We start from the raw sequence: 20,309 nt of genomic DNA, 5'->3' as shown, positions 1-20,309 counted from the left end.
TTGACAGTGAGGATAGAGAGTATTGAATGGTACAAAGTTCCTGCACTGGTGGAGTATAGCTTCTGGTCCAGGAAGACAAACAGAAATACATGTATCAGTCATGGTTCTTGAGAAACAGCACCAAGAGACAGGGATTTATTTTCAGAAACTGGCTCATGCAACTGTAGATCTGGAAGTGTAAAATCTGCCAGGCTGGCAGGCTGGAGACAGAAGAGTTGGCATCGCAGTTGGAGTCCACAGGCTTCCTGCTAGAAGAATTCCTCCTTGCTTGGAAGGTCAGTCTTTTTCTATTAAGGCCCTTAGCTGATTGGATGAGCCACACCCACATTATGGAGGTAATGTGCTTTACTCAGTCTACTAATATAAATGTTACTCTCATCTAAAAAGTACATTCATAGAAACATCTAGAATATTTGACCAAATATCTGGGTGCTTTGGCCCAGCCAAATTGACAGTAAAATTAACCACCACACTATATGTCAGTGCTAAGAAGTGCTGTGGGGAAAAGTCCTTAGGGTAGAGGAGTGAAAAATAACAGAGGGTGGGAGCATGTACTTTAAATGAGGCCTTCTGGAAAGGTGGTATATGAGCAGAGGCCTGAACAAAGGGAGAAGTGAGCCCTGTAGATGAAAGTGATCCACACAGAGGTTACAGCCAGACCCCCAGGCAGGTCTGCTTGGTGCGCTCAAAGAGTAGCAATGGGGCCACCCATGTTGCTGGAACGGAATAAGTGAGGGAAAGTGGGGTAGGAGATGCCTTGCAGAGGGAGGCAGGGGCGAGGCAAGGCCTTAAGGCCCTGCAAGAGGACTTTGCATTTCCTAGTGGACCCATAGAGAGTTGCTGAAGGGATAAGAATGGAAGTAGGGAAATGCATTCAGAAACTACTGAAGCAGTGTACGGTCAGGTGCCAAATCTTGACATTGGAATCAATGGCAGATTGCATGTACAACGGTAGACCCATAAGATTATACGGGAGCAGAAAACTTTATTCGCCTAGTGATGTGATAGCCATTACATAACATAATTTATTTTTAAATAAATTTGGTGTAACCTAAGTGTACAGTGTTTACAAAGTCTACAGTAGTGTAGCAATGTCCCAGGCCTTCACATTCACTCACCGCTCACTCACCCACCCATGGCAACTTCCAGTCCTGCAGGCTCCATTCATAGTAAGTGCCATATACAGGTGTACCATTTTTTATCTTTATTCAGTATTCGTACTGTACCTTTTCTGTTTAGATACTCAAATACTCATCATTGTGTTACAATTGTCTGCAGTATTCAATACAATAACATGCTGTACAGGTTCATAGCCTAGGAGCAATAAGTTATACCATACAGCCTAGGTGTGTAGCAGGCTATGCCATCTAGGTTTGTGTAAATGGTACATCCCATGATGTTCACACAGCAATGAAACACCTAATGAGACATTTCTCAGAATATATCCCTGTTGTTAATTGATGCATGACTGTACTTGTTCGTTGACTGTCTGCACTATGAGAATTGATACTGTAATTGTTTTTTTGTTTTTGTTTTGGGGGTTTTTTTGAGACAAAGTCTTGCTCTGTCACCCAGGCTGGAGTGTGGTGGCACGATCTGGGCTCACTGCAACCTCTGCCTCCCAGGCCCAAACAATCTTCCCACCTCAGACTCCTGAGTAGCTGGGACCACAGGCACGAGCCACCATGCCCAGCTGATTTTTGTATTTTTTGTAGAAACAGGGTTTCCCGGTGTTGCCCAGTCTGGTCTCAAACTCCTGGACTCAAGCGATCTGCCCACTTCAGCCTCCCAAAGTGCTGGGATTACAGACGTGAGCCACTGCACCCGGCAGATACTGTACTTGCTTATCTGCTTCCTTGCTAGGCTAGAAAATCCTCAGGAGCAGGAACTATTTTTCTACCATATTCCCAGTGTCTGCCACAATATCCAGGACACAATAGGAGTTGAATGAATATTTATATAGTGAATTTAATTCAGTTAATGCGTTTAGTCTTCTCAAAATCCTGTAAGGTAGGTACTTTTGGTATCCTCAATGTATACATATCCTAAGAGGTAAACATTCATAACACGCAGGTGTATTTCAGAACATTAGTGTGCTGTGCTGGTTTAATCCCATCAGATAAACATAGCACAGACACTCAGCCCCACATTCTCTCCCACTTTGGAATCACACGTGACTTCACAGAATGGGCCTCCATGGTGCAGAAAGTCACAAGAAAATTGTCCAGACACAGGGCCTTTTGTTTCCCACCATCCAATTTTCTAATCTATGCTGGGTTGACAACCTTTCTGACCTCCTGCTATGAGGTGGCTAACAAGTATATAGTAAAACTATTAAGATGTTAATGGAAAATAGTAAAAGAAGAATGATACTAATATAATCACTGTTATAGTTGATTCCTAACACCCCATGCAGTCAAAAATCTGCAGATAACTTTTGACTCCCCAAAAACATAACTACTAACACCTTACTATTGATCGGAAGCCTTACCAATAATAAAGTTGATTGACACAAGTATTTTATAGGTATTATATGCTATGTTCTTCAAAAATAAGCTAGAGAAAATGTTATTAAAATCATAAAATATATTTACTTTAAGTGGAAGTGGGTCATCGTAAAGATCTTCATCCTCGTCTTCAGGTTGAGTAGGTTGAGGCTGAGGCTGAGGAAGAAGAGGAGGGGTTGGTCTCTCTGTCTCCGGTGGCAGAGGCAGAAGGAAGTCCACGTATAAGTGGATGCACCCAGTTCCAACCCATGCTGTTCAAGGGTCAACTGTACTTAGTATTCGATATGGCCCCAAAATAACTGGGAGTCTGTATTTGTCTGTTTTCATACTGCTATAAAGAACTGCCTGAGACTGGGTAATTTATAAAGGAAAGGGGCTTAATTGACTCACAGTTCAGCATGGTTGGGGAGGCCTTAGGAAACTCACAATCATGGTGGAAGGTGAAAGGGAAGCAAGATATCTTCTTCACAAGGTGGCAGGAAGGAGAAATGCTGAGCAAAGTGAGAAGACTTCTTTATAAAACCATCAGATCTCATGAGAACTCACTATCACAATAACAGCATGAGGGAAACCTCCCCCCATGATTCAGTTGCCTCCACCTGGTCTCTCCCTTGACACGTGGGGATTATGGGGATTACAATTCAATATGAGATGTGGACGAGGACACAAAGCTTAACCATATCAGAGTCAAAACTAAAAAAAAAAATAGGTTAAATAACATTAGCTAATAAAAAACATGCTATTGTTCAGGAAAGGTTCTTTTCTAGAAAGAATATGGTAAATCTTTATTAGTCACAGATCAACATATATTTCTTATAAAGCTTCATGCTAAAAGTAAGGGAACGTTAGAAGGCATGTTTTAATTCAAGTGTCTGCATAGAGATTAAATTAATGAGCTGCAAATATTAATCTGATGGGTGAACTTTGTTAAAGAATAAAACATAGACTGCCTTGATATGTAAATAACCAGCCATGTCATAAGATCAGCAGGCTTCAAATGTTTTTGACAATGACCCACTGGGAAAACATATTTTACGCGGTGATACAACATTCAAATGTATCCATATGCAATTGAGACATGTTTTACAATATTTACCTTTACTACATTGGGTGCACTCTCATTTTCTCTGTGCAATTTGCTTTTTTAAAAAAATCCTGGCTGGGCACAGTGGCTCATACCTAAAATCCCAGCACTTTAAGAGACTGAGGCAGGAGGATTGCTTGAAGCCAGCAGTTCAAGACCAGCTTGGGCAACAAAGTGAGACCCTGCGTAGCCCTACAAAACTAAAAGAAAAAAAAAATACCTGGGTGCACATCTATGGTCTTAGCCACTCAGGAGGCTGAAGCAGAAGGATCACTTGAGCCCAGGAGTTCAAGGCTGCAGTGAGCTCTGATCTGTGTCACTACACTCCATCCTGGGCAACAGAGTGAGACCCCATCTTAAAAAAAAAAAAAAAAGTCCTGGTCACAACCACTAAATTGACTTCTCGGGTAGCAGCCCACAGTTTGCAAACCACTTGCTTAGACTGATGTTCTCAAACTTCTTTGTGCATAGGAACCATCTGAGGATTTTATGACAGTGAAGATTCTGATTCAGGGGTCTGAGGTTTGCCTTCAGTGCTGCTGTTTGGGAACCACACCGTGAGTAGCAAAGTCTTCCCTCCCACAGGAGCATGTGTTCTGGACTTTAGATGGGAGCAGGAGAAAGTTAGATTGATTTAGAACTCTGACAAGCATCAGGAATTCACATATGGCTTTTATGTCTCAATTATTTAATCCCTGTGTCTTTGATGATTTAAAACATAGTTTCCCTGGGAAATGGCACATCTTAAGCCTTACCTCTCCATTAACATGTTAGCAGGCATCAGGTTGATAGCTGCTAAAGGGGAAGAAGATGTCTGGAGGGAGATTCTGGGTAGGGAGACTGGGAAGGTGACTCCCTCCCCCGCATGGGCCCTGGCCTTGCCTCAAGTTGCTAATATTTTGGAGGCTGGTTCCCCAGGTGAGAGGGCAGAAATGACGTCCATGCAGCACGTTGACCCGGGTAAGCTTCACTCACCTGTTCCCGCATGGTGTCGCCTTCACCAGCATCCCCAGGCGATTCAGGGACTCCTGATTCTCATCGATTCTGGCGAGGTGACAACTTAGGTGCTGAATCCGCACTTCTCCTCCAGCCTGTTTTCTGTGGCTTCTTATCCTCTTCTGTCTGTAGCATCACAACCACACTGGGGATGAGAGCTGGGTGGGAAAAATGATTAAATCAGAGGGAGAGTTGTATCTATAGTCATTTTTTGCTTTACAAATAGTTTTTGTGATGTATGTGGACAGATCAGTTTCCGAAGTCAAGTTTTGTTGGGTTTAAAAAAAATGTAACCCATGGACGTTCTTGGCTGTGTTCCCCACCACCCCCTCACAGTAACGTAATCTGCTGGATCTGCCCCAACCCATCTTGGACATGGCTATAGACCTTTTTACCCCAGGGCTCTGGAGATGATACACAGAATCTTACTAACTGCCATCATACCATGTAATTGCAGGACCATGTAATGTGAAAGGAACACTTCTCCCATGTACTGACAGGGTCATTTATTTACAGTTCTGTAAAACTCTCAGCCAAAACCAGCAGATCATATACACAACCACTCACAGGCGGGTAATTTGCCTTCTGGAAAAGAAAAAGGTGCACAAATCGAATTAGGCTCAGATTATTCAGAAAGGAAATAACAGCTGGAAAACATTTCAAAAAGTGGTCCCTTCAAAAGAGCCTTCCAAGAATACCAGCCAAATACATTTTTCCTTCAGGGCTTATTCTATGTGGCTATTGACCACGGAGATCCAATACTACCAGCCAGATTGACACAGGCTTTGCATGTCAATATTCACATGAAGTGGGATGAAGGTCTTTGGGTTGCTGAGATTATGTGTGTTCCAAATAAATGAAGTTAGCCCCCAGGTATTTATTGGCTTTTCCAGCTACATAGGCACCTTTCTACCAAGGATAAAATCTGTGATCTGTGTAGAGAACTTTTCTTGCTAAGTCTTTGTGGAGTAATCAGCAACTTCATTGCATCTAAGCCTTCCTCTGCTAATCCCATGATTACTGGACTCACAGTTTCACCTTGGTAGCTTATCTGTGGTCAGATGGTACTGGGGGCTGCTGCTATACTACCCTCACCCCACGCACACACACTTATCTTGCAAAGAGGTACACAGGCATCCCTCCCTCAGGCACTTCAGTTTCTTTCATGCCTTTTACTTGATTCCAGAAGTCCCCACTGAGGCCAAGAAATCTGAGTACTATTCTCAGGAGAAATTTGCTCTGGGGTCCCTCGGGGATAAAAGGATGGTGTGAGGGATCCTGGGTGCATGGAAGGGGCCTGAGGAAACTTGTTGGAATTGACAATCCTTCCAGTGTCTGCCTCAAGTCTGAAATTCTCACCACTCATTCCACTGCTTAGGTACCATTCACTCAGGTTACAGCTTTCAGTTACAAGAGCAGGTTCATCCATTAACCAGCAGGTACATGGAGAAGTTGGTCACTTGACTCCATATTAAGGCCCAAACAAAGCAATTTTGAGGGAATATGTGAAATATAATGAGGAGGAAGATAGAATTAATCTCAGAGCTAAACTTGGGCATAGCTAGATTCCAGGGAAGAGGGTGGAGTTGTAAAATAAGCTGAAACAACCCAGGAGCTTTGTTCTCTCAAAAGCACCTTCTCCTGTAATACAATGAATGGTCTCTCCACCACCAACATTGTGAATTTCATGGTTTTTGAGTCACTTCCATTACTAGCTGGGTGACCCTCACGTCATACTAGGGAACATGAAGACGTGAATTCCACCTCATTTGGAACAGTTTGGATCAGGGCTGTGTCCAGGTAGGAGCTGTACCAGGGCCTTCCCCATTTCCCACTCCTTTCTGACTTTAAAGACAGGGTCCTTGCTTTCTCCCAAATGGAATCTGGAGGTTTTATTTGTAGGCAGTTGTGCCAATCTGTCTCCTACCCTTAGTCACAAACTACTTAAGGACAAGAGTTAACTATCTTCATAGTTGCTGGAGACCTACAGCAGTACGTGGTGCATATTAAGTGCTCAGAAAACGTTAACAGAAAGCAAGCGGTTGCTAAAGATACAGCCACCAGTGGCCCTCAGTTACTTCCATTCACTTAGTTATTTAACAGATATGTATTGAATGCTCTCATATACTATGGTCAGCACTTGTCCCTGTCTTAATGGGATTGTACGTTTATTTATACATAGATTATAATCTAGTGAATGAAGTCTCAGATCTGTACTGTACATACTGAAGCCCCATCTCCTTTTTATTTCTTTTTCCTTACAGAAGTTTGCTGAGCAATCTTTATTTTACAATTTGCAACTGGATTCTTCATCCTTGATACCCCCTATTCTGGCTTTTACCCTTCTTAAGGAAAAGCAAGTGACTTTGCATACTGGCCAATAAGAGACAGCCTGTAATAGGTCTCCTATTCCCTCCTCTACGCTCAGTATCTATGAGCATAGATATGTGGGTTTCACAACCTGCAAGTCCTGCCCAGGAAGTGGAATTTTCCTATTGAACCAAAATTGTGTTTTAGACTCAAAGCTGAGGGCAAAATGCACTAGGCATCCCCATGTTCTTTTTTTTTCTCTGTCACTAGGCTGGAGTGCAGTGGCACGATCTTGGCTCACTGAAACCTCCGTCTCCCGGTTCAAGCGATTCCCCTGCCTTAGCCTCCTGAGTAGCTGGGAATACAGGTGTGCGCCACCACACCCAGCTAAGTTTTTGTATTTTAGTAGAGACTGGGTTTCACCATTTTGTTCAGGATGGTATCAATCTCCTGACCTCATGATCCACCCACTTCGGCCTCCCAAAGTGCTGGGATTACAGGCGTGAGCCACTGTGCCCAGCCAGCATCCCCATGTTCTTAAGTGAGCATCATCAAATAGTTTGAGAGCTGTCACCTCCCCAGGGAGCTTAGTGAGCAGCTCCTGTTCAGAACTGTGCCTCTCCCACCTGACCCCAGCTGTGGGAGAAGAGGACCAGGTTGAGGGAGATGTACACAGCCTTACAGAAAATACAGTATTCTTGATGACAAGTTTGTCCCTACTTAGAGTGTGGCTAGGGGAGAGGTACCCATCCCTAAAGCCAAGTGAGAGGGGGCTCCAAAAGTTTACTCATAACAACTTGGGGTGCCTTAATAATGTAAGAGGGCAGCATGTTCTCTGGCTGGATGTGTGCCAGGTCTATGTTGTTTGCCCCTGAAGCAAGACCTGCCACAAGCATTCTTGGGAGGATGATCCAAGAGTCTCCTCTTCACTAGACCTCCCCATGACCATGGGGAAGGAGAAAGGGGTGCTTGGCATGTGTGCCCTGAAAAGACGGGACATACTTATTCATAGAGATAACACTTGTTCCAATGAAGTCAGAAGCCTGGTGGGAGTAGCCTCTTTCACAGGGCTTCAAGGGATTGTGGATATTGCCCCTGGGGAGAAGGTGAGGCAACCATCTACTCCCTGATGTGTGAAAATGAAGGAACACAGAGGGGAAAGGAGAGGCAGGGACCCAATGCCAGGGACCGTTCCTTACTCTGATGTGTGCACAGCCACCAAAGCTGGCCCTTTTCTTCCAGCCTCTTGCCATCCCTCTAAAAGCTTGAATTAGCAGAGGCAGTTAAGCAGGAGGTAGAGGAGTGTCAGAACCAGACCTTTGCTTCCTTCCAAACAGCCAGGGCCACAGCCCCAGCCCCCCTGGGGTTGGGAGCAGGGAAGAGCCAAGCTTTAAATCAAGTTCAAGGCTCAGGTTCTAATAATGAACAGGGCTTGGTCTTAAATCTCAAAGGTGCCTAGAAAGTTAAAATTTGGGCAGGATTTCATGAAGGGAGCCAAGCCAAAAAAGAGAGGGTGAATTCATCAAAAGTTAAATCCGGTTTTGATGCCCAACTCATTTACACTGTTCAGCAAATCAGTTAGGGATGAGATGCATTTTTTTAAACTAGGACTTTCAAGTCCACATTATAGTGACTTGGGGTTTTACTTCAATTATTTTTATTTTTACGTGGAAGTGTATCTTTTCTTATCTTTTAAGTTTGCATGGGTTCAATGCAAGTGCCCACAAAGCTGTGGATCTGAAATTTTAGACACGTTCTTTTATCCTTTTGAGATACAGCATCCTATTGTCGTTACCACCATCCGTCAGAACTCTCAACTCCATTCTCAGAAGAAAAATGTCTCTGCCGTAAACATTCTGGTATTTCACAACTAATGAAATTCCTCAGGGAATGCATGTGACGAAATCCAGACATAGGCAGAAGATTTCCTTCAAATGCCATGGGAGAGTGAAAAGTGAAAGATGTTCATAGCAAACCAAATGTTGGGGTCATTTGGTTTCAAAATGGGAGGGAGAAACACATGCATGTGTGGATTTGTTTGCAGAGTCACAATTCTTTGACCTTGGGCCAATAATCAAATTACGCTGTTGGCATAGGGGATGTCCAAATTATCTCCATAATTATTCTTGATTGAGATGACTCATTCAGGGGCAGGTGGAGAGAGGTGTGGGAGGGAAAAATGGAAAATGGTTGTTTTAGCCAGTTTTATCTAATTCTGATTTGTAAGCTTGTGGAGATCTGTTCCTAACAGCATTAAAACACTCTATATGTATTTTATGATTTTGAAAATCTTTTAAGAATAAGTATTTAAAAGATGTCTTTTACATGATCTCTCTAAAATAATCTCACGGGGTAAGGGATGGGGTGGTAGTATAGATAAAACAATATTGCATGTGTGTTGATAATTGTAAAAGCTACCCAGTTTATAGTATTTTGTTGTAGCAGCCCCAACAGACTAAGACAATGATATTTCCTCCACTTCCGTATGAATGTAGGAATAAAAATATCTTTAATAAGTCTTTCAAAATTGCATGAGTTAAAAACAAAAAAATAAGTAAACAAAAAAGAAGAAATAGCAAAAAACCAAAATTGCATGAATTTAGTAAGAAAAAAATCACTTGCTTGTTATTGAATGAAAGTGCTATCTATTCTGAGGTAGAGGTCACAGTCCAGTATCCACTTGGGTTGCAAACAACATTCCCTTGAGGGGAAGTTCTGAGCCATCTCCCTTTCTACAACAATTGCCATTTTATAGAATGGGCTCTGTGCTGGAGAAACCAGAGCCAGACACTTTGGATGAAATGAAATCAATGCTCTGTCTCTGTTTTTCACTCTTCATTTTCCTTTCTTACTCATGGGCCCAGTATTGGTGGAGGAAGCTGAATTCTGCAACCTTCACGGCCATTTCTGGGCAAGGTCTTTCCTCTGGAAATCGTTAGTAGGTTAATCTTCTATTAATATTTATCTGGGGATTTGGCACATTTGTTTCCTGACTCTCCCCATGGCCACAGGCAAAAAGCACTAGGATTAGGTTTGGGCCCTAATGAAAAGAAAATTTCAAGCTCCAACAAGCTAAAAATTTTAACATGGAATTCTCTTTAGGACCCCTTCTATACTACCAGGCCCCATTAATATCAGCTTCTCCCCATTCTTTCTAGCCTTCAATAAAAGTGACATGGGTGAAATGGGACTACTTCCCCCACCTCATTGGCCAACTCAGTAAATTCCACTAAAATGAATTAGAGAATTTGAGTTTCATCAACAAACATAGTATCTACTGTGGGATAAGGGTTTCTCTGTTATTGTTGACTACCCAACAATTCTTCTTTCTGGTAAAAAGATAACAGTAAATCTATCTTTTCTTTGGGGAACCCATTTGATAGGGTTGGGATATCCCACTTCCAAGATTTGGACATGTGTATGACTCAGGCCTATCTACATGGTATCTTTGATGCCCAGCAGTGCCTAGAACACAGTAGGTGAATAGTTATTACGTAAATGAATGAATGTGAATTTCAGTTGTTAGAGAAGTTCTTGGCTACAGCGATTGATTCATTAGTGAGTATGTATCTCAGCAGTTCTCAAACTTTTTGATCTCAATCTACACCTTTTCATACTTTTAAATACTATTAAAGACCCCAAAGAGCTACCTTTTATCACAGCAAGCCATCTTTTCCACCACAAAGAGTGCTTTGCTTCATGTTCTGTCTGAGAGCTCCAAGTCAAGGTGCTGTCTTTCAGAGAATCACAAGTAGTTTCAGAATGTGGCACTCGCAACCTCAGAAGTCTCCAAAGTGAGTTGCATGGAAGAATGTAAAGAATTAATAAGCGGCTGGGTGCAGTGGCTCACACCTGTAATCCTAGCCCTTTGGGAGGCTGAGGAGGATGGATAACCTAAGGTCAGGAGTTTGAGACCAGCCTGGCCAACACGGTGAAACCCTGTCTCTGCTTAAAAATATATATATATATACACAAAAATTAGCCAGATGTGGTGGTGCACACCTGTAGTCTCAGCTACTCAGGAGGGTGAGGCAAAAGAATCACTTGAACCCGGGAGGCGGAGGTTGCAGTGAGCCAAGATTGCACCACTGCACTCCAGCCTGGGTGACACAGTGAGACTCCATCTCAAAAAATAATAATAAGCAATTTAAAACTTCCTTGGCACCCCAGAGAGCCACCTGATTTATTGTAGTTGTTGAATCTAATTAGAAGTGAGGGAAAAAGAAGGTAAGTCTATCAGCAGAACTGGCCAAAAAAACAAAACAAAAAACTTCAGGCTACAATTTCTGAGATAGACCTGGAAAGCCAGAAGTGGTGTAGGTGTGGCCTATGGCCCTTAAAATTGGACCTCTGAGGCAGAGACTGCTAATTGCCCCTAACTCTCTCCCTTAGTGTGTTTATTCCTGGTTTTCAGCTGGGTTCATGGCCATCCAAAATAAAGACTACATTTCCCAGCCTCCTTTGCAACTAAAGATGGTCATGTGACTAGGTATCAGTCACTGGATCTAAGCAAAAATTATGTGTAACTTCTAGAACATACCCTTAAAGGAAGCCTTTCCTCCTTTCTGCTGGCTGGAATTTGGATATGATGCTGAGAACTTAAGCAGCTGTTTAACACTAGGAAGTGGTTTATTCAAGATGGCAGGGTGGAAAGAATACGGAGCCAGGGCCCCTGACAATCATGGAGCCACTACCTCAATCACTGACCCCTTTCTAAACGGTCTGGGGAGTCATGCCCTACAAACCATAAATCTTCATCATATGGGTTTTATTTAGCCCTGTATATCGTGACTTACTTTCCAATATGACGCTGGCATAACAAGGAAGAAAATCAAAATGTTTTACCCCAAAATATATTTCCTTACCGTACCTTGAAATTGTCCTGCAAAGCCTCTTGTGGAAAACATCCACATTCTATGGAGATTCCCCTCTCCCCTTTGTTTTTCTTCCTTCCTTCCCAGATCTACGAGATAATCAGCTAAGAGCCAGGCACCTTTTTAAGCCCAATAAGATACAATCTACAACCTGTTCTCTCTGAAGTCTGCTATCTGAGAGCTTCCTCTGCACAATAAAACCTGGTCTCCACAATCCTTTATCTCAACCTGAACACTCCTTTCTATCAGTACCAGGTCTTTAGATAAACTCAACCAATTGTCTGCCAGAAAATGTTTAAATTTACTTGTAGCCTGGAAGCCCCCACTTTGAGTTGTCCCGCCTTTCTGAACAAAACCAATGTATTTCTTAAATGTATTTGATGTCTCATGCCTCCCTAAAACGTATAAAACCAAGCTGCACCCCGACCACCTGGGCACATGTTCTCAGCATCTCCTGAGGGTTGTGTCACAGGCCATGGTCACTCATATTGGCTCAGAATAAATATCTTCAAATCTTTTACAGAGTTTGACTCTTTTCATCAACAACTGCCTGCCTCTGGCCTTGTATGTAAGAGAAAAAGGAACTTGAGTCTTTTTTAACCACTGGAATTACTAGTATTTTGAGTTTTCTGTAATGTTCAGTCAAACCTAATCCAACTGTTAAAACTCTCAACAAACAAATGCTCTGCAAGTGAAGGTTAGCAAAGTCCTCACTCCAAAACTCAGCCTCATTTCTGGGATGGACTACAAACATTCTATAACCTGTTTCAACAGAAATAAGATAGTCATTCATCCTCTTGTCCTTTGCCACTTAACAGACCCCAGGGTTGGTGAGATACATTCGGAAAAGGTGAAGACTAGAGATATATTGCTTTTTTTGGTTATGGCATTGAATAGCTTGGAGTGGCTGTTTGCTCTCAGACTTGCTTTTTTTCTTGTCCAAAAGCTCTAATCTTGGAAGAGGAGGCAGTGAAATGCTCACACTTACATGTTTGAATGCTTGCCCTTTGGAAATATGCTTTTCCTGTTGCCAGCATTTGTAAGAAGAGACTGATGCTTGTCAGCACCGCCAGGGGCCTCTGGAAGGAACTGCACACACGCCTGGTAAGAGAAGAAAGGTTAAAAAAAAAGGCCGGGTGCGGTGGCTCACGCCTGTAATCCCAGCACTTTGGGAGGCCGAGGCGGGCAGATCACCTAAGGTCAGGAGTTTGAGACCAGCCTGGCCAACATGGTGAAACCTGATTTCTACTAAAAATACAAAATTACCTGGGCATGGTGGTGAATGCCTGTAATCCCAGCTACTTTCGAGGCTGAGGCAGGAGAATCACTTGAACCCGGGAGGTGGAGGTTGCAGTGAGCTGAGATCGCACTACTGCACTCCAGCCTGGGTGACAAGAGTAACACTTCCTCCAAAAAAAAAAAAAGAGAGAGACGTTAGCCCTTAGCCCTGCAGTTATCAAATGTCTGTGTGCCCATCAGAATCGCCTGGGCCAGGTGCAGTGGCTCAAGCCTGTAATCTCAGCATTTTGGGAGGCCGAGGTGGGCAGATCACCTGAGGTCAGGAGTTCAAGACCAGCCTGGCCAACATGGTGAAACCCTGTCTCTACTAAAAATACAAGAATTAGCCGGGCATGGTGGCCCATGCCTGTAATCCCAGCTACTTGGGAGAATGAGGCAGGAGAATCACTTGAACCCAGGAGGTGGAGGTTGTAGTGAGCCAAAATTTCGCCACTGCACTCCAGCCTGGGCGGCAGAGTGAGACGCCATCTCAAAAAAAAAAAAAAAAAAAAAAAGAATCACCTGGAAAGATTGTTAAAATAGATTGCTGGCTCCACCCTCAGCGTGTGAGATTCAGTAGTTCTGGGGGGTAGAACTGGAACATTTGCCTCTCTAACAAGTTCTATGAACAATACATTGAGAACCTCTGTATTAGACTTGAAATATAAATAATATGTAGGAGGCTCCCTTCCATATTCATCCTCTCTTTGACCGGGGGAAAGTGTAACCTGACAATAAAAACATGTGCCAATGTACTCATCCAGAAATAGAATTGAGGAAGAGAAGGGAGATGAAGAGAGAAAGAATGCTGCAGAATGCATCTCATTTTAAAAAGCAGTGACAGTGGGAGGAAAACAGTTCTTGCCAGGAGCACAGCCAGCGGGGCACAGGCAGGCCTGTGGAAGGCAAGGCATGAAGTTGGAGGGGAAGGAGGAGTTTGGGGAAAGAAAGAAGCTAGGTTTTACTGTGCTGTTGTGAAAAAGGTGGGCGGAAAAGTGTAAAATCAATTTTTTTTAATGGCATGCTTCAACAAATCTCCGTCCTAGTATTTGAGAACCAAGTTACTGTGAAACCATGTTTTGGCAGAAGCAAACACAAATCCTCTCTGTAAAATGTGCCACTTGAAAAATTAGCACATGCATCAAGGCTTTATAAGCATCAATCTACTTAAGTCAATCAAGCGACTAAGTAAAATATATTATTATGTTCAGATCTTATGTGTGGGCAGATAGTCTTCATTCTACAGCCCTGTAATTTGCTGGTGGGATAAAGAGTTATTGGAGGATTCTCTCAAACTTTTCAAAAAATATGTCAGGGGAAAGAAAACAAATTTGAATCTTTCCAAATTTATATTAGGGTCTCACCAGTTCAGGCAGTATACACGTACTGCTAAATATTTTCTTTTTTTTAACATAGAATTCCTGCCAGGATTATATTTTGTTTAGTTTTCATCACCTTCATATCTTGTGCTTTTTTTAAGATGAGGAATATTTGACAGATTTACTCAAAAATGTTGGTCACATTAAACCAATAATTTGAAATTCTTGTTTCTTTCCAAGGAGAAATCATGTGGACTTCTACCTTGGTCTTACATCAAAAGGGGTTCCCATTTCCAGGTATATTTTGGACTAAAATATTCACAAAAACTCATTCTTTTAATGAAGCTTAACATGATGATTAAAATTTTAAAAACATATTTTTAGATGCACGGTTGACTTGACGGGAAACTAAGGGGATTATTTGGAGGTCAGAGATGCCTGTAATCCCAGCTACTCGGGAGGCTGAGGCAGGAGAATCACTTGAACCTGTGAGGCGGAGGTTGCAGTGAGCTGAAATCATGCCACTGCACTCCAGCCTGGGCAACAGAGTGAGACTCAGTCAAAAAAAAAAAAAGAAAGAAAGAAAGGAAAGAAAGAAATGACAAATCCAAAGAGGCCAGTAGGAACTTGAGTTGGTATTTGCCACTGCATGTCTGCTAGTCCCTTGTTATTTGGAGCCTCCATTTAAATAGACATGTACATGTGTCATGTGTCTATGTACATGTAAATGTACATGTGGACTGGAAAGAAAGCTTGGGACAAAACCTAGATGTTATGAGTTGAATTGTGTTTCCCAAAATTCGTATGTTGAAATTCCAGCCCACAGTACATCAGAATATGACCTTTTTTGGAAATGGGGTTATTAAAGATGTAATGAGTTAATTTAAGTTGAGGTCATTTAGGGTGGACTGTAATGTATGTAATGTAATGACTGGTGTCCTTATGAAAAGGGAAAAATATGGACACAGAATGTAAAGATGAAGGCGGAGATTGGGGTGATGCCGTCACACCAATAAATACTAGAGATCGCCTGCAAACCCCCAGAAGCCAGGGGAGAGCATGGGACATCCCTCAGAAGGAACCAACTCTGCCAACGCCTTGATTTTGGACTTCAAGCCTCCAGAACTGTGAGATGATAAGTTTCTGCTGTTTGAGCAACCTAATTTGTGGCACTTTATTATCCCAACCCTAGGAACCAATATAAGGGAGGAAACTGGATTTAAGCCTTCATCCAAAGTCTGGATACTCAAAGTACAACATGCTCAATGGGTAAGTAGGGGTGAAAACATCCACAGAGGAGCCAGTGAATCCATAGGCATCACCAGCCTGACTTGAAACAACTTCTGTGACCTCAAATGGTCTGCAATGAAAATTTAGTTTCAAATAATCCCAGGCTGATAGTGTTCCCAGGCACCTGGCAGAAGCAAACACAAATCCCTCTGGATGCACATACTTTAAACTCAGGCCTCCAAGAAAAGTCTCACGGATACATTTCCAAGAAACATGAGCCCCTCGTCAAAAATCATTAAACACAGGAAGAAAAAAAGGAGTAAGAGTTGATGGAAGCAATAAAGTGCTGAAACGAACTGCAAAGAATGCAAATATGGAATTATTGGATACACCATCGACAATAAGTATGTTTAATACAATTTAAGAAAAAAAGGTGTTGAAAAAAAAGCAAGGAACATGGAACTATCAAAGTCGATCAGACAGATTTGGAAGAGGACCAAAAACACTTCTCTAAATGAAAACTATAATTATTATTTTAAAATGAAATGGATGGTTTAAACAGCAGGTAAGATACAGTAGAATTGGCGAACTGGAAAATGGATTTGAAGAAAAGTAAATTGAAGACCAGGAGGCAAAGATGAAAAATATGAAGGAAGAGACATATGGAACAATATGACAAGGATGAAAATGAAGCTAATTGGAATTCTAGATGGAAGCATTAGAAAGTGACAGGGCATGGCTGGGCGTGGTGGCTCACACCTGTAATCCCAGCACTTTGGGAGGCTGAGGTGGGAGGATTGCTTGAACCCAGGAGTCTGAGACAAGCCTAGGCAACATAGAACACATCTCTAAAAAAATTAGCCAGGTGTGGTACTGTACTCCTGTAGTACCAGCTACTTGGGAGGCCAAAGCAGGAGGATGGAGTCAGAGAGGTCAAGGCTGCAGTAAGCCATGATTGCACCACTGCACTCCAGCCTAGGCAACAGAGCGAGACCTTGTCTCAAAATGAAAAACAAAACAAAACAAATAGAAAAAGATAAAGTGACAGGGTAATAGAGAATGGCAGAGAATTTTCCCGAATTGTTGAAAGACAACATTTCAGATTCAAAAAGCCAAACAAAATGCAATTAAATGGAAAGGAGACACACTCATATATACACCGTAGTAAAATGGAAGAACACCAGGAGATCTAAAGACGCAAGTGTAGGAAAGAATAGACAAAACTATCCTGATTTGCCCAATATATAATAATCTATGTTTAAAAAACCAAGAGATCATAACAAAAAAGACACATAAGGGATTGCAATAAAGTGACCAGAGACAAGATCAAATTACAAGCATCCATAGTGTTGCCATGTACCAGCCATAAGCAATGAGAAAATTATTTTTAAAAGATTCTATGCACCATAGCAACAAACAATATAAAGGATCCAGGAATAAAGCTAACGAGAAAGGTATGTGACCTTTTTGTAGAAACTATAAACCTTTCCCAACAAACATTTAAAAACAAGCTAGACAAATGGCAATAAGTACCATGTTCTTTGATAGATTCAATGCTGTAAAGTTTTCTATTTCCCCAAAATTGATATATATGTTCAAAACAACCCCAAACAACATTTCAACAGGATTTTCTTGGAATTTGACACTCTCATTCTAAAATTCCTACAAGAGAGTAACAGCACAAATTAGTCATGCCAATTTTGAAAACAAAACAAAAAAGAAAGATTTGCTCTAACAAATGTTAAAACATAAACATATTATAAAGCCACCATAATTAAAAGGGAGTAATATTTTTATACCAGTAAGTAAGCAAATAGAAAAGTCACAGATAGAATTAGGAATCAGGGGCCGGGCGTGGTGGCTTACGCCTGTAATCCCAGCACTTTGGGAGGCTGAGGCAGGAGGCTCACTTGAGGTCAGGAGTTCAAGACCAGCCTGGCCAACATGGTGAAACCCTGTCTTTACCGAAAATACAAACATGAGCTGGGCATTGTGGTGGGAGCCTGTAATCCCAGCTACTCAGGAGGGTGAGGCAGGAGAATCGCTTGAACCTGGGAAGCGGAGGTTGCAGTAAGCCAAGACCATGCCACTGCATGCGGTCCAGTCTGGGTGACAGAACAAGACTCCATCTCAAAAAAAAAAAAAAAGGAATCAGAAATGGACCTATGTGTGTATTAAAATTTGGTATGTAATAAAACTGGCACTTCAAATCATTGGCTAGATCATTAATAAAAGTTGTTCGAATATAGGCTTTCCATTTGGAAAAACTAAGTTTAGTCCTTACTTCACACCACTAACATGGGTTAAATCCAATTAGATTAAATATGAACATAAAAACTCAAAAGTATTAAAAGAAAATGTTATATAAGAGCCTATGTAGAATAATCTTGCTCTATGTGAAGGATTTTTAATCAACCCATAAAATATTAAAAGCCATAAAGAAAAATATTTAAATTTGACTACCTCAAAATGTAATACTTTTATTTAATAAAAGAATTCATATATCACAATAAGGAAAAAACTATTTTATAGAAAGAAGGGCATAGTAGGCAAATCAGGACAGGATTGATGGGTAAACAGAAGAGAAACTTAGACTCTAAGAATCAGAGAAATGTAATTTGTTAAATTGAGATAATTTCACCCAAAATTAATGCTGAAGTTTTAAAGTAATAATAATAAGAGTTGATAAAGGCAATGGGAAGAGTGGATGTTGGTGCTGGGTACATACACTCTGGAAGCACAATTTGACTCTATTCATACTTTTAATGCATATGCTCTACTACCTGGCAATTTCATGTCGTAGTATCTATCTTTAAGAATCTTATATGTGTGTACTATGAGGCATGCACAAAGATGTTCAATGCAGCATTGTTTATAATAGCAAAAAAAAAAAACCCTGGAAACAAAGCAAATGTTCATTAATAGGAAATCAATTGTATAAACTGTAATGTATTCATTCTATAAAATACTTCTTAAAATAATAAAGCTGATCTTTATGTTCTGACATGGAAAGAGCTCTAAATCATATTTTTAAATGGGGTCATGGGGAGAGAAAGCAATTTGAAGATTTTGTATTATTTATGTAAAGATATTGATAATACAATAACATATATTTTCAAGATAGGAAAGCAAGTATGTAGAAAAAAATCTAGACAGATATCATTACTTCTGGGGAGTGTAGTTGGATAGTGTGGAGGAGGGGAGTGTTGGGGAAGTGGGGGAAATGACTTTATTCTTATCTGTAATTTTTTATTCATATAAGGAAAACGTGTAATTTATTTTTAATTGCAAGCAAAATATGAAAACTTTTTTTACAGAAAAGCCTTTAGATTCATTCTTTTCTGCAACCATTCAATTTCCAGTAGACTCTATTCCAATCATGAGCTTCCTAGGTCCCTTATGAAGTGTCCAGTTTACCAAGATTCTACTTACATACATCTTTTCTCATCTTTATGTGCTATGTAAAGCTAAATAAATCTGCTCATTGGAAAGTGCTAAGAGTGGCAGTAAATCCAAAATTAATATAGGGCAGTGGTCTTTATTTATAGGTGTAATATTATTCTGTCTCTATTTGTCCACCTTCAACTCTACATTTCTGAGGGTCATAAGCTTTGGAACCAGAGAGAACTCTGTTAATTTCGCGACTTTGGAGCCCAGATGAATTACCTAATGTCTGTAAGTTTCAGGTTCTGCATTTCTGAAAATCAGGAAGGCTCCTACTTCAAAGCCTTGGTATACTAGATAAGACATTAAAAGTGAAATTATTTAACATAGTGCCTGATCAGCAACGTTCCTTTCCCCTACTGGAGTTAGTGGGAGGCCTTGCAAAAGTCAAGCATGCCTCATAGCTGCGTGAACTTGTGGAAAGTTAATTCACCTCTCTGAGTCTCAGTCTCCTCAACCGTGGAATAAGAATAATGACATTTTCTTGATACAGGTTCCTCTAAGTCACAAATGTAAAAGACAGCAAGCTCAATATGCAGACCATATGGTCATATCAATCTTTGTTTCCCTTCCTTTCTCCGTCTTCCCCTCTAGCGTCTCCTGCAGTTCCAAGCTGACACGGCAGATGGTGTAGTTGAATCGCCCAGGGAGCCTCAGCACATCGGCCTCAGTCACCTCTCCACGAGGCAGCTGCCCCAAGCTGCATTCATTGGGACAAACCTACCTTCCTTCTAGAATGTGAGTCAGATGCGGCAGTGGTCCTGCAGGCGGCAGCAATGGCAGTGTCACAACACAGACAGATTTGGCTTCAACACCGAACCGCTTGGGGGCTCTCATGGATGCAAAGTGTGTCGTTTCCTTGTGGAAGGACAGTGAAGGCAGGTGTTTGCTGCTCTCCTGCAGGCTCTTGGGCATGCTTCAGAGGTACTTCTTTCGGGGCCAAGCTCTTCTCAAATTAATATTCTGTCCGTAAGGGAGATTTTGTTAATTACCTCGGTTAAATGAAGCTTTTCTTAGCTTTTGGAAACAGAATGTGTTGGCTCTCCATTTTTTGGTCTGTTTGAGTGAAGGAAAGTTGATGTCCTAGGTTGGATGCAAGACTGGAATAGGATATTCAGAGGCAGCTTCTTATAGACGACCACCTTTCCGTAACACCATTAGAATTATATGAGCTTTAATCCTGCACCTAACTTTCCAGGGTTTCCTCCTCCAAGAAGCTGGGTTAGCACTTGACCAACGACAAACAAGTGAAGGGCTTGGGTCAGGA

General features: G+C 41.5%; 1 protein-coding gene across 1 annotated transcript in view; it reads left to right on the top strand.

The window, feature by feature from the left end:
- Nucleotides 1-20,071, top strand: part of CCBE1 (collagen and calcium binding EGF domains 1) — a 290,499-nt gene extending 270,428 nt beyond the window's left edge. Inside the window, exon 12 of the mRNA XM_063699277.1 lies at nt 19,637-20,071. Coding sequence (XP_063555347.1) covers nt 19,637-19,777 — 141 coding nt within the window. The 3' untranslated portion in view covers nt 19,778-20,071. The remainder of the gene's footprint in view (nt 1-19,636) is intronic.
- The last annotated feature ends 238 nt before the right edge of the window (nt 20,072-20,309 follow it).

The sequence above is a fragment of the Gorilla gorilla genome, chromosome 17 (genome assembly GCF_029281585.2).
Source record: "Gorilla gorilla gorilla isolate KB3781 chromosome 17, NHGRI_mGorGor1-v2.1_pri, whole genome shotgun sequence".
Taxonomy (NCBI): domain Eukaryota; kingdom Metazoa; phylum Chordata; class Mammalia; order Primates; family Hominidae; genus Gorilla; species Gorilla gorilla.
This window is presented reverse-complemented; position numbering and strand designations above follow the sequence as displayed.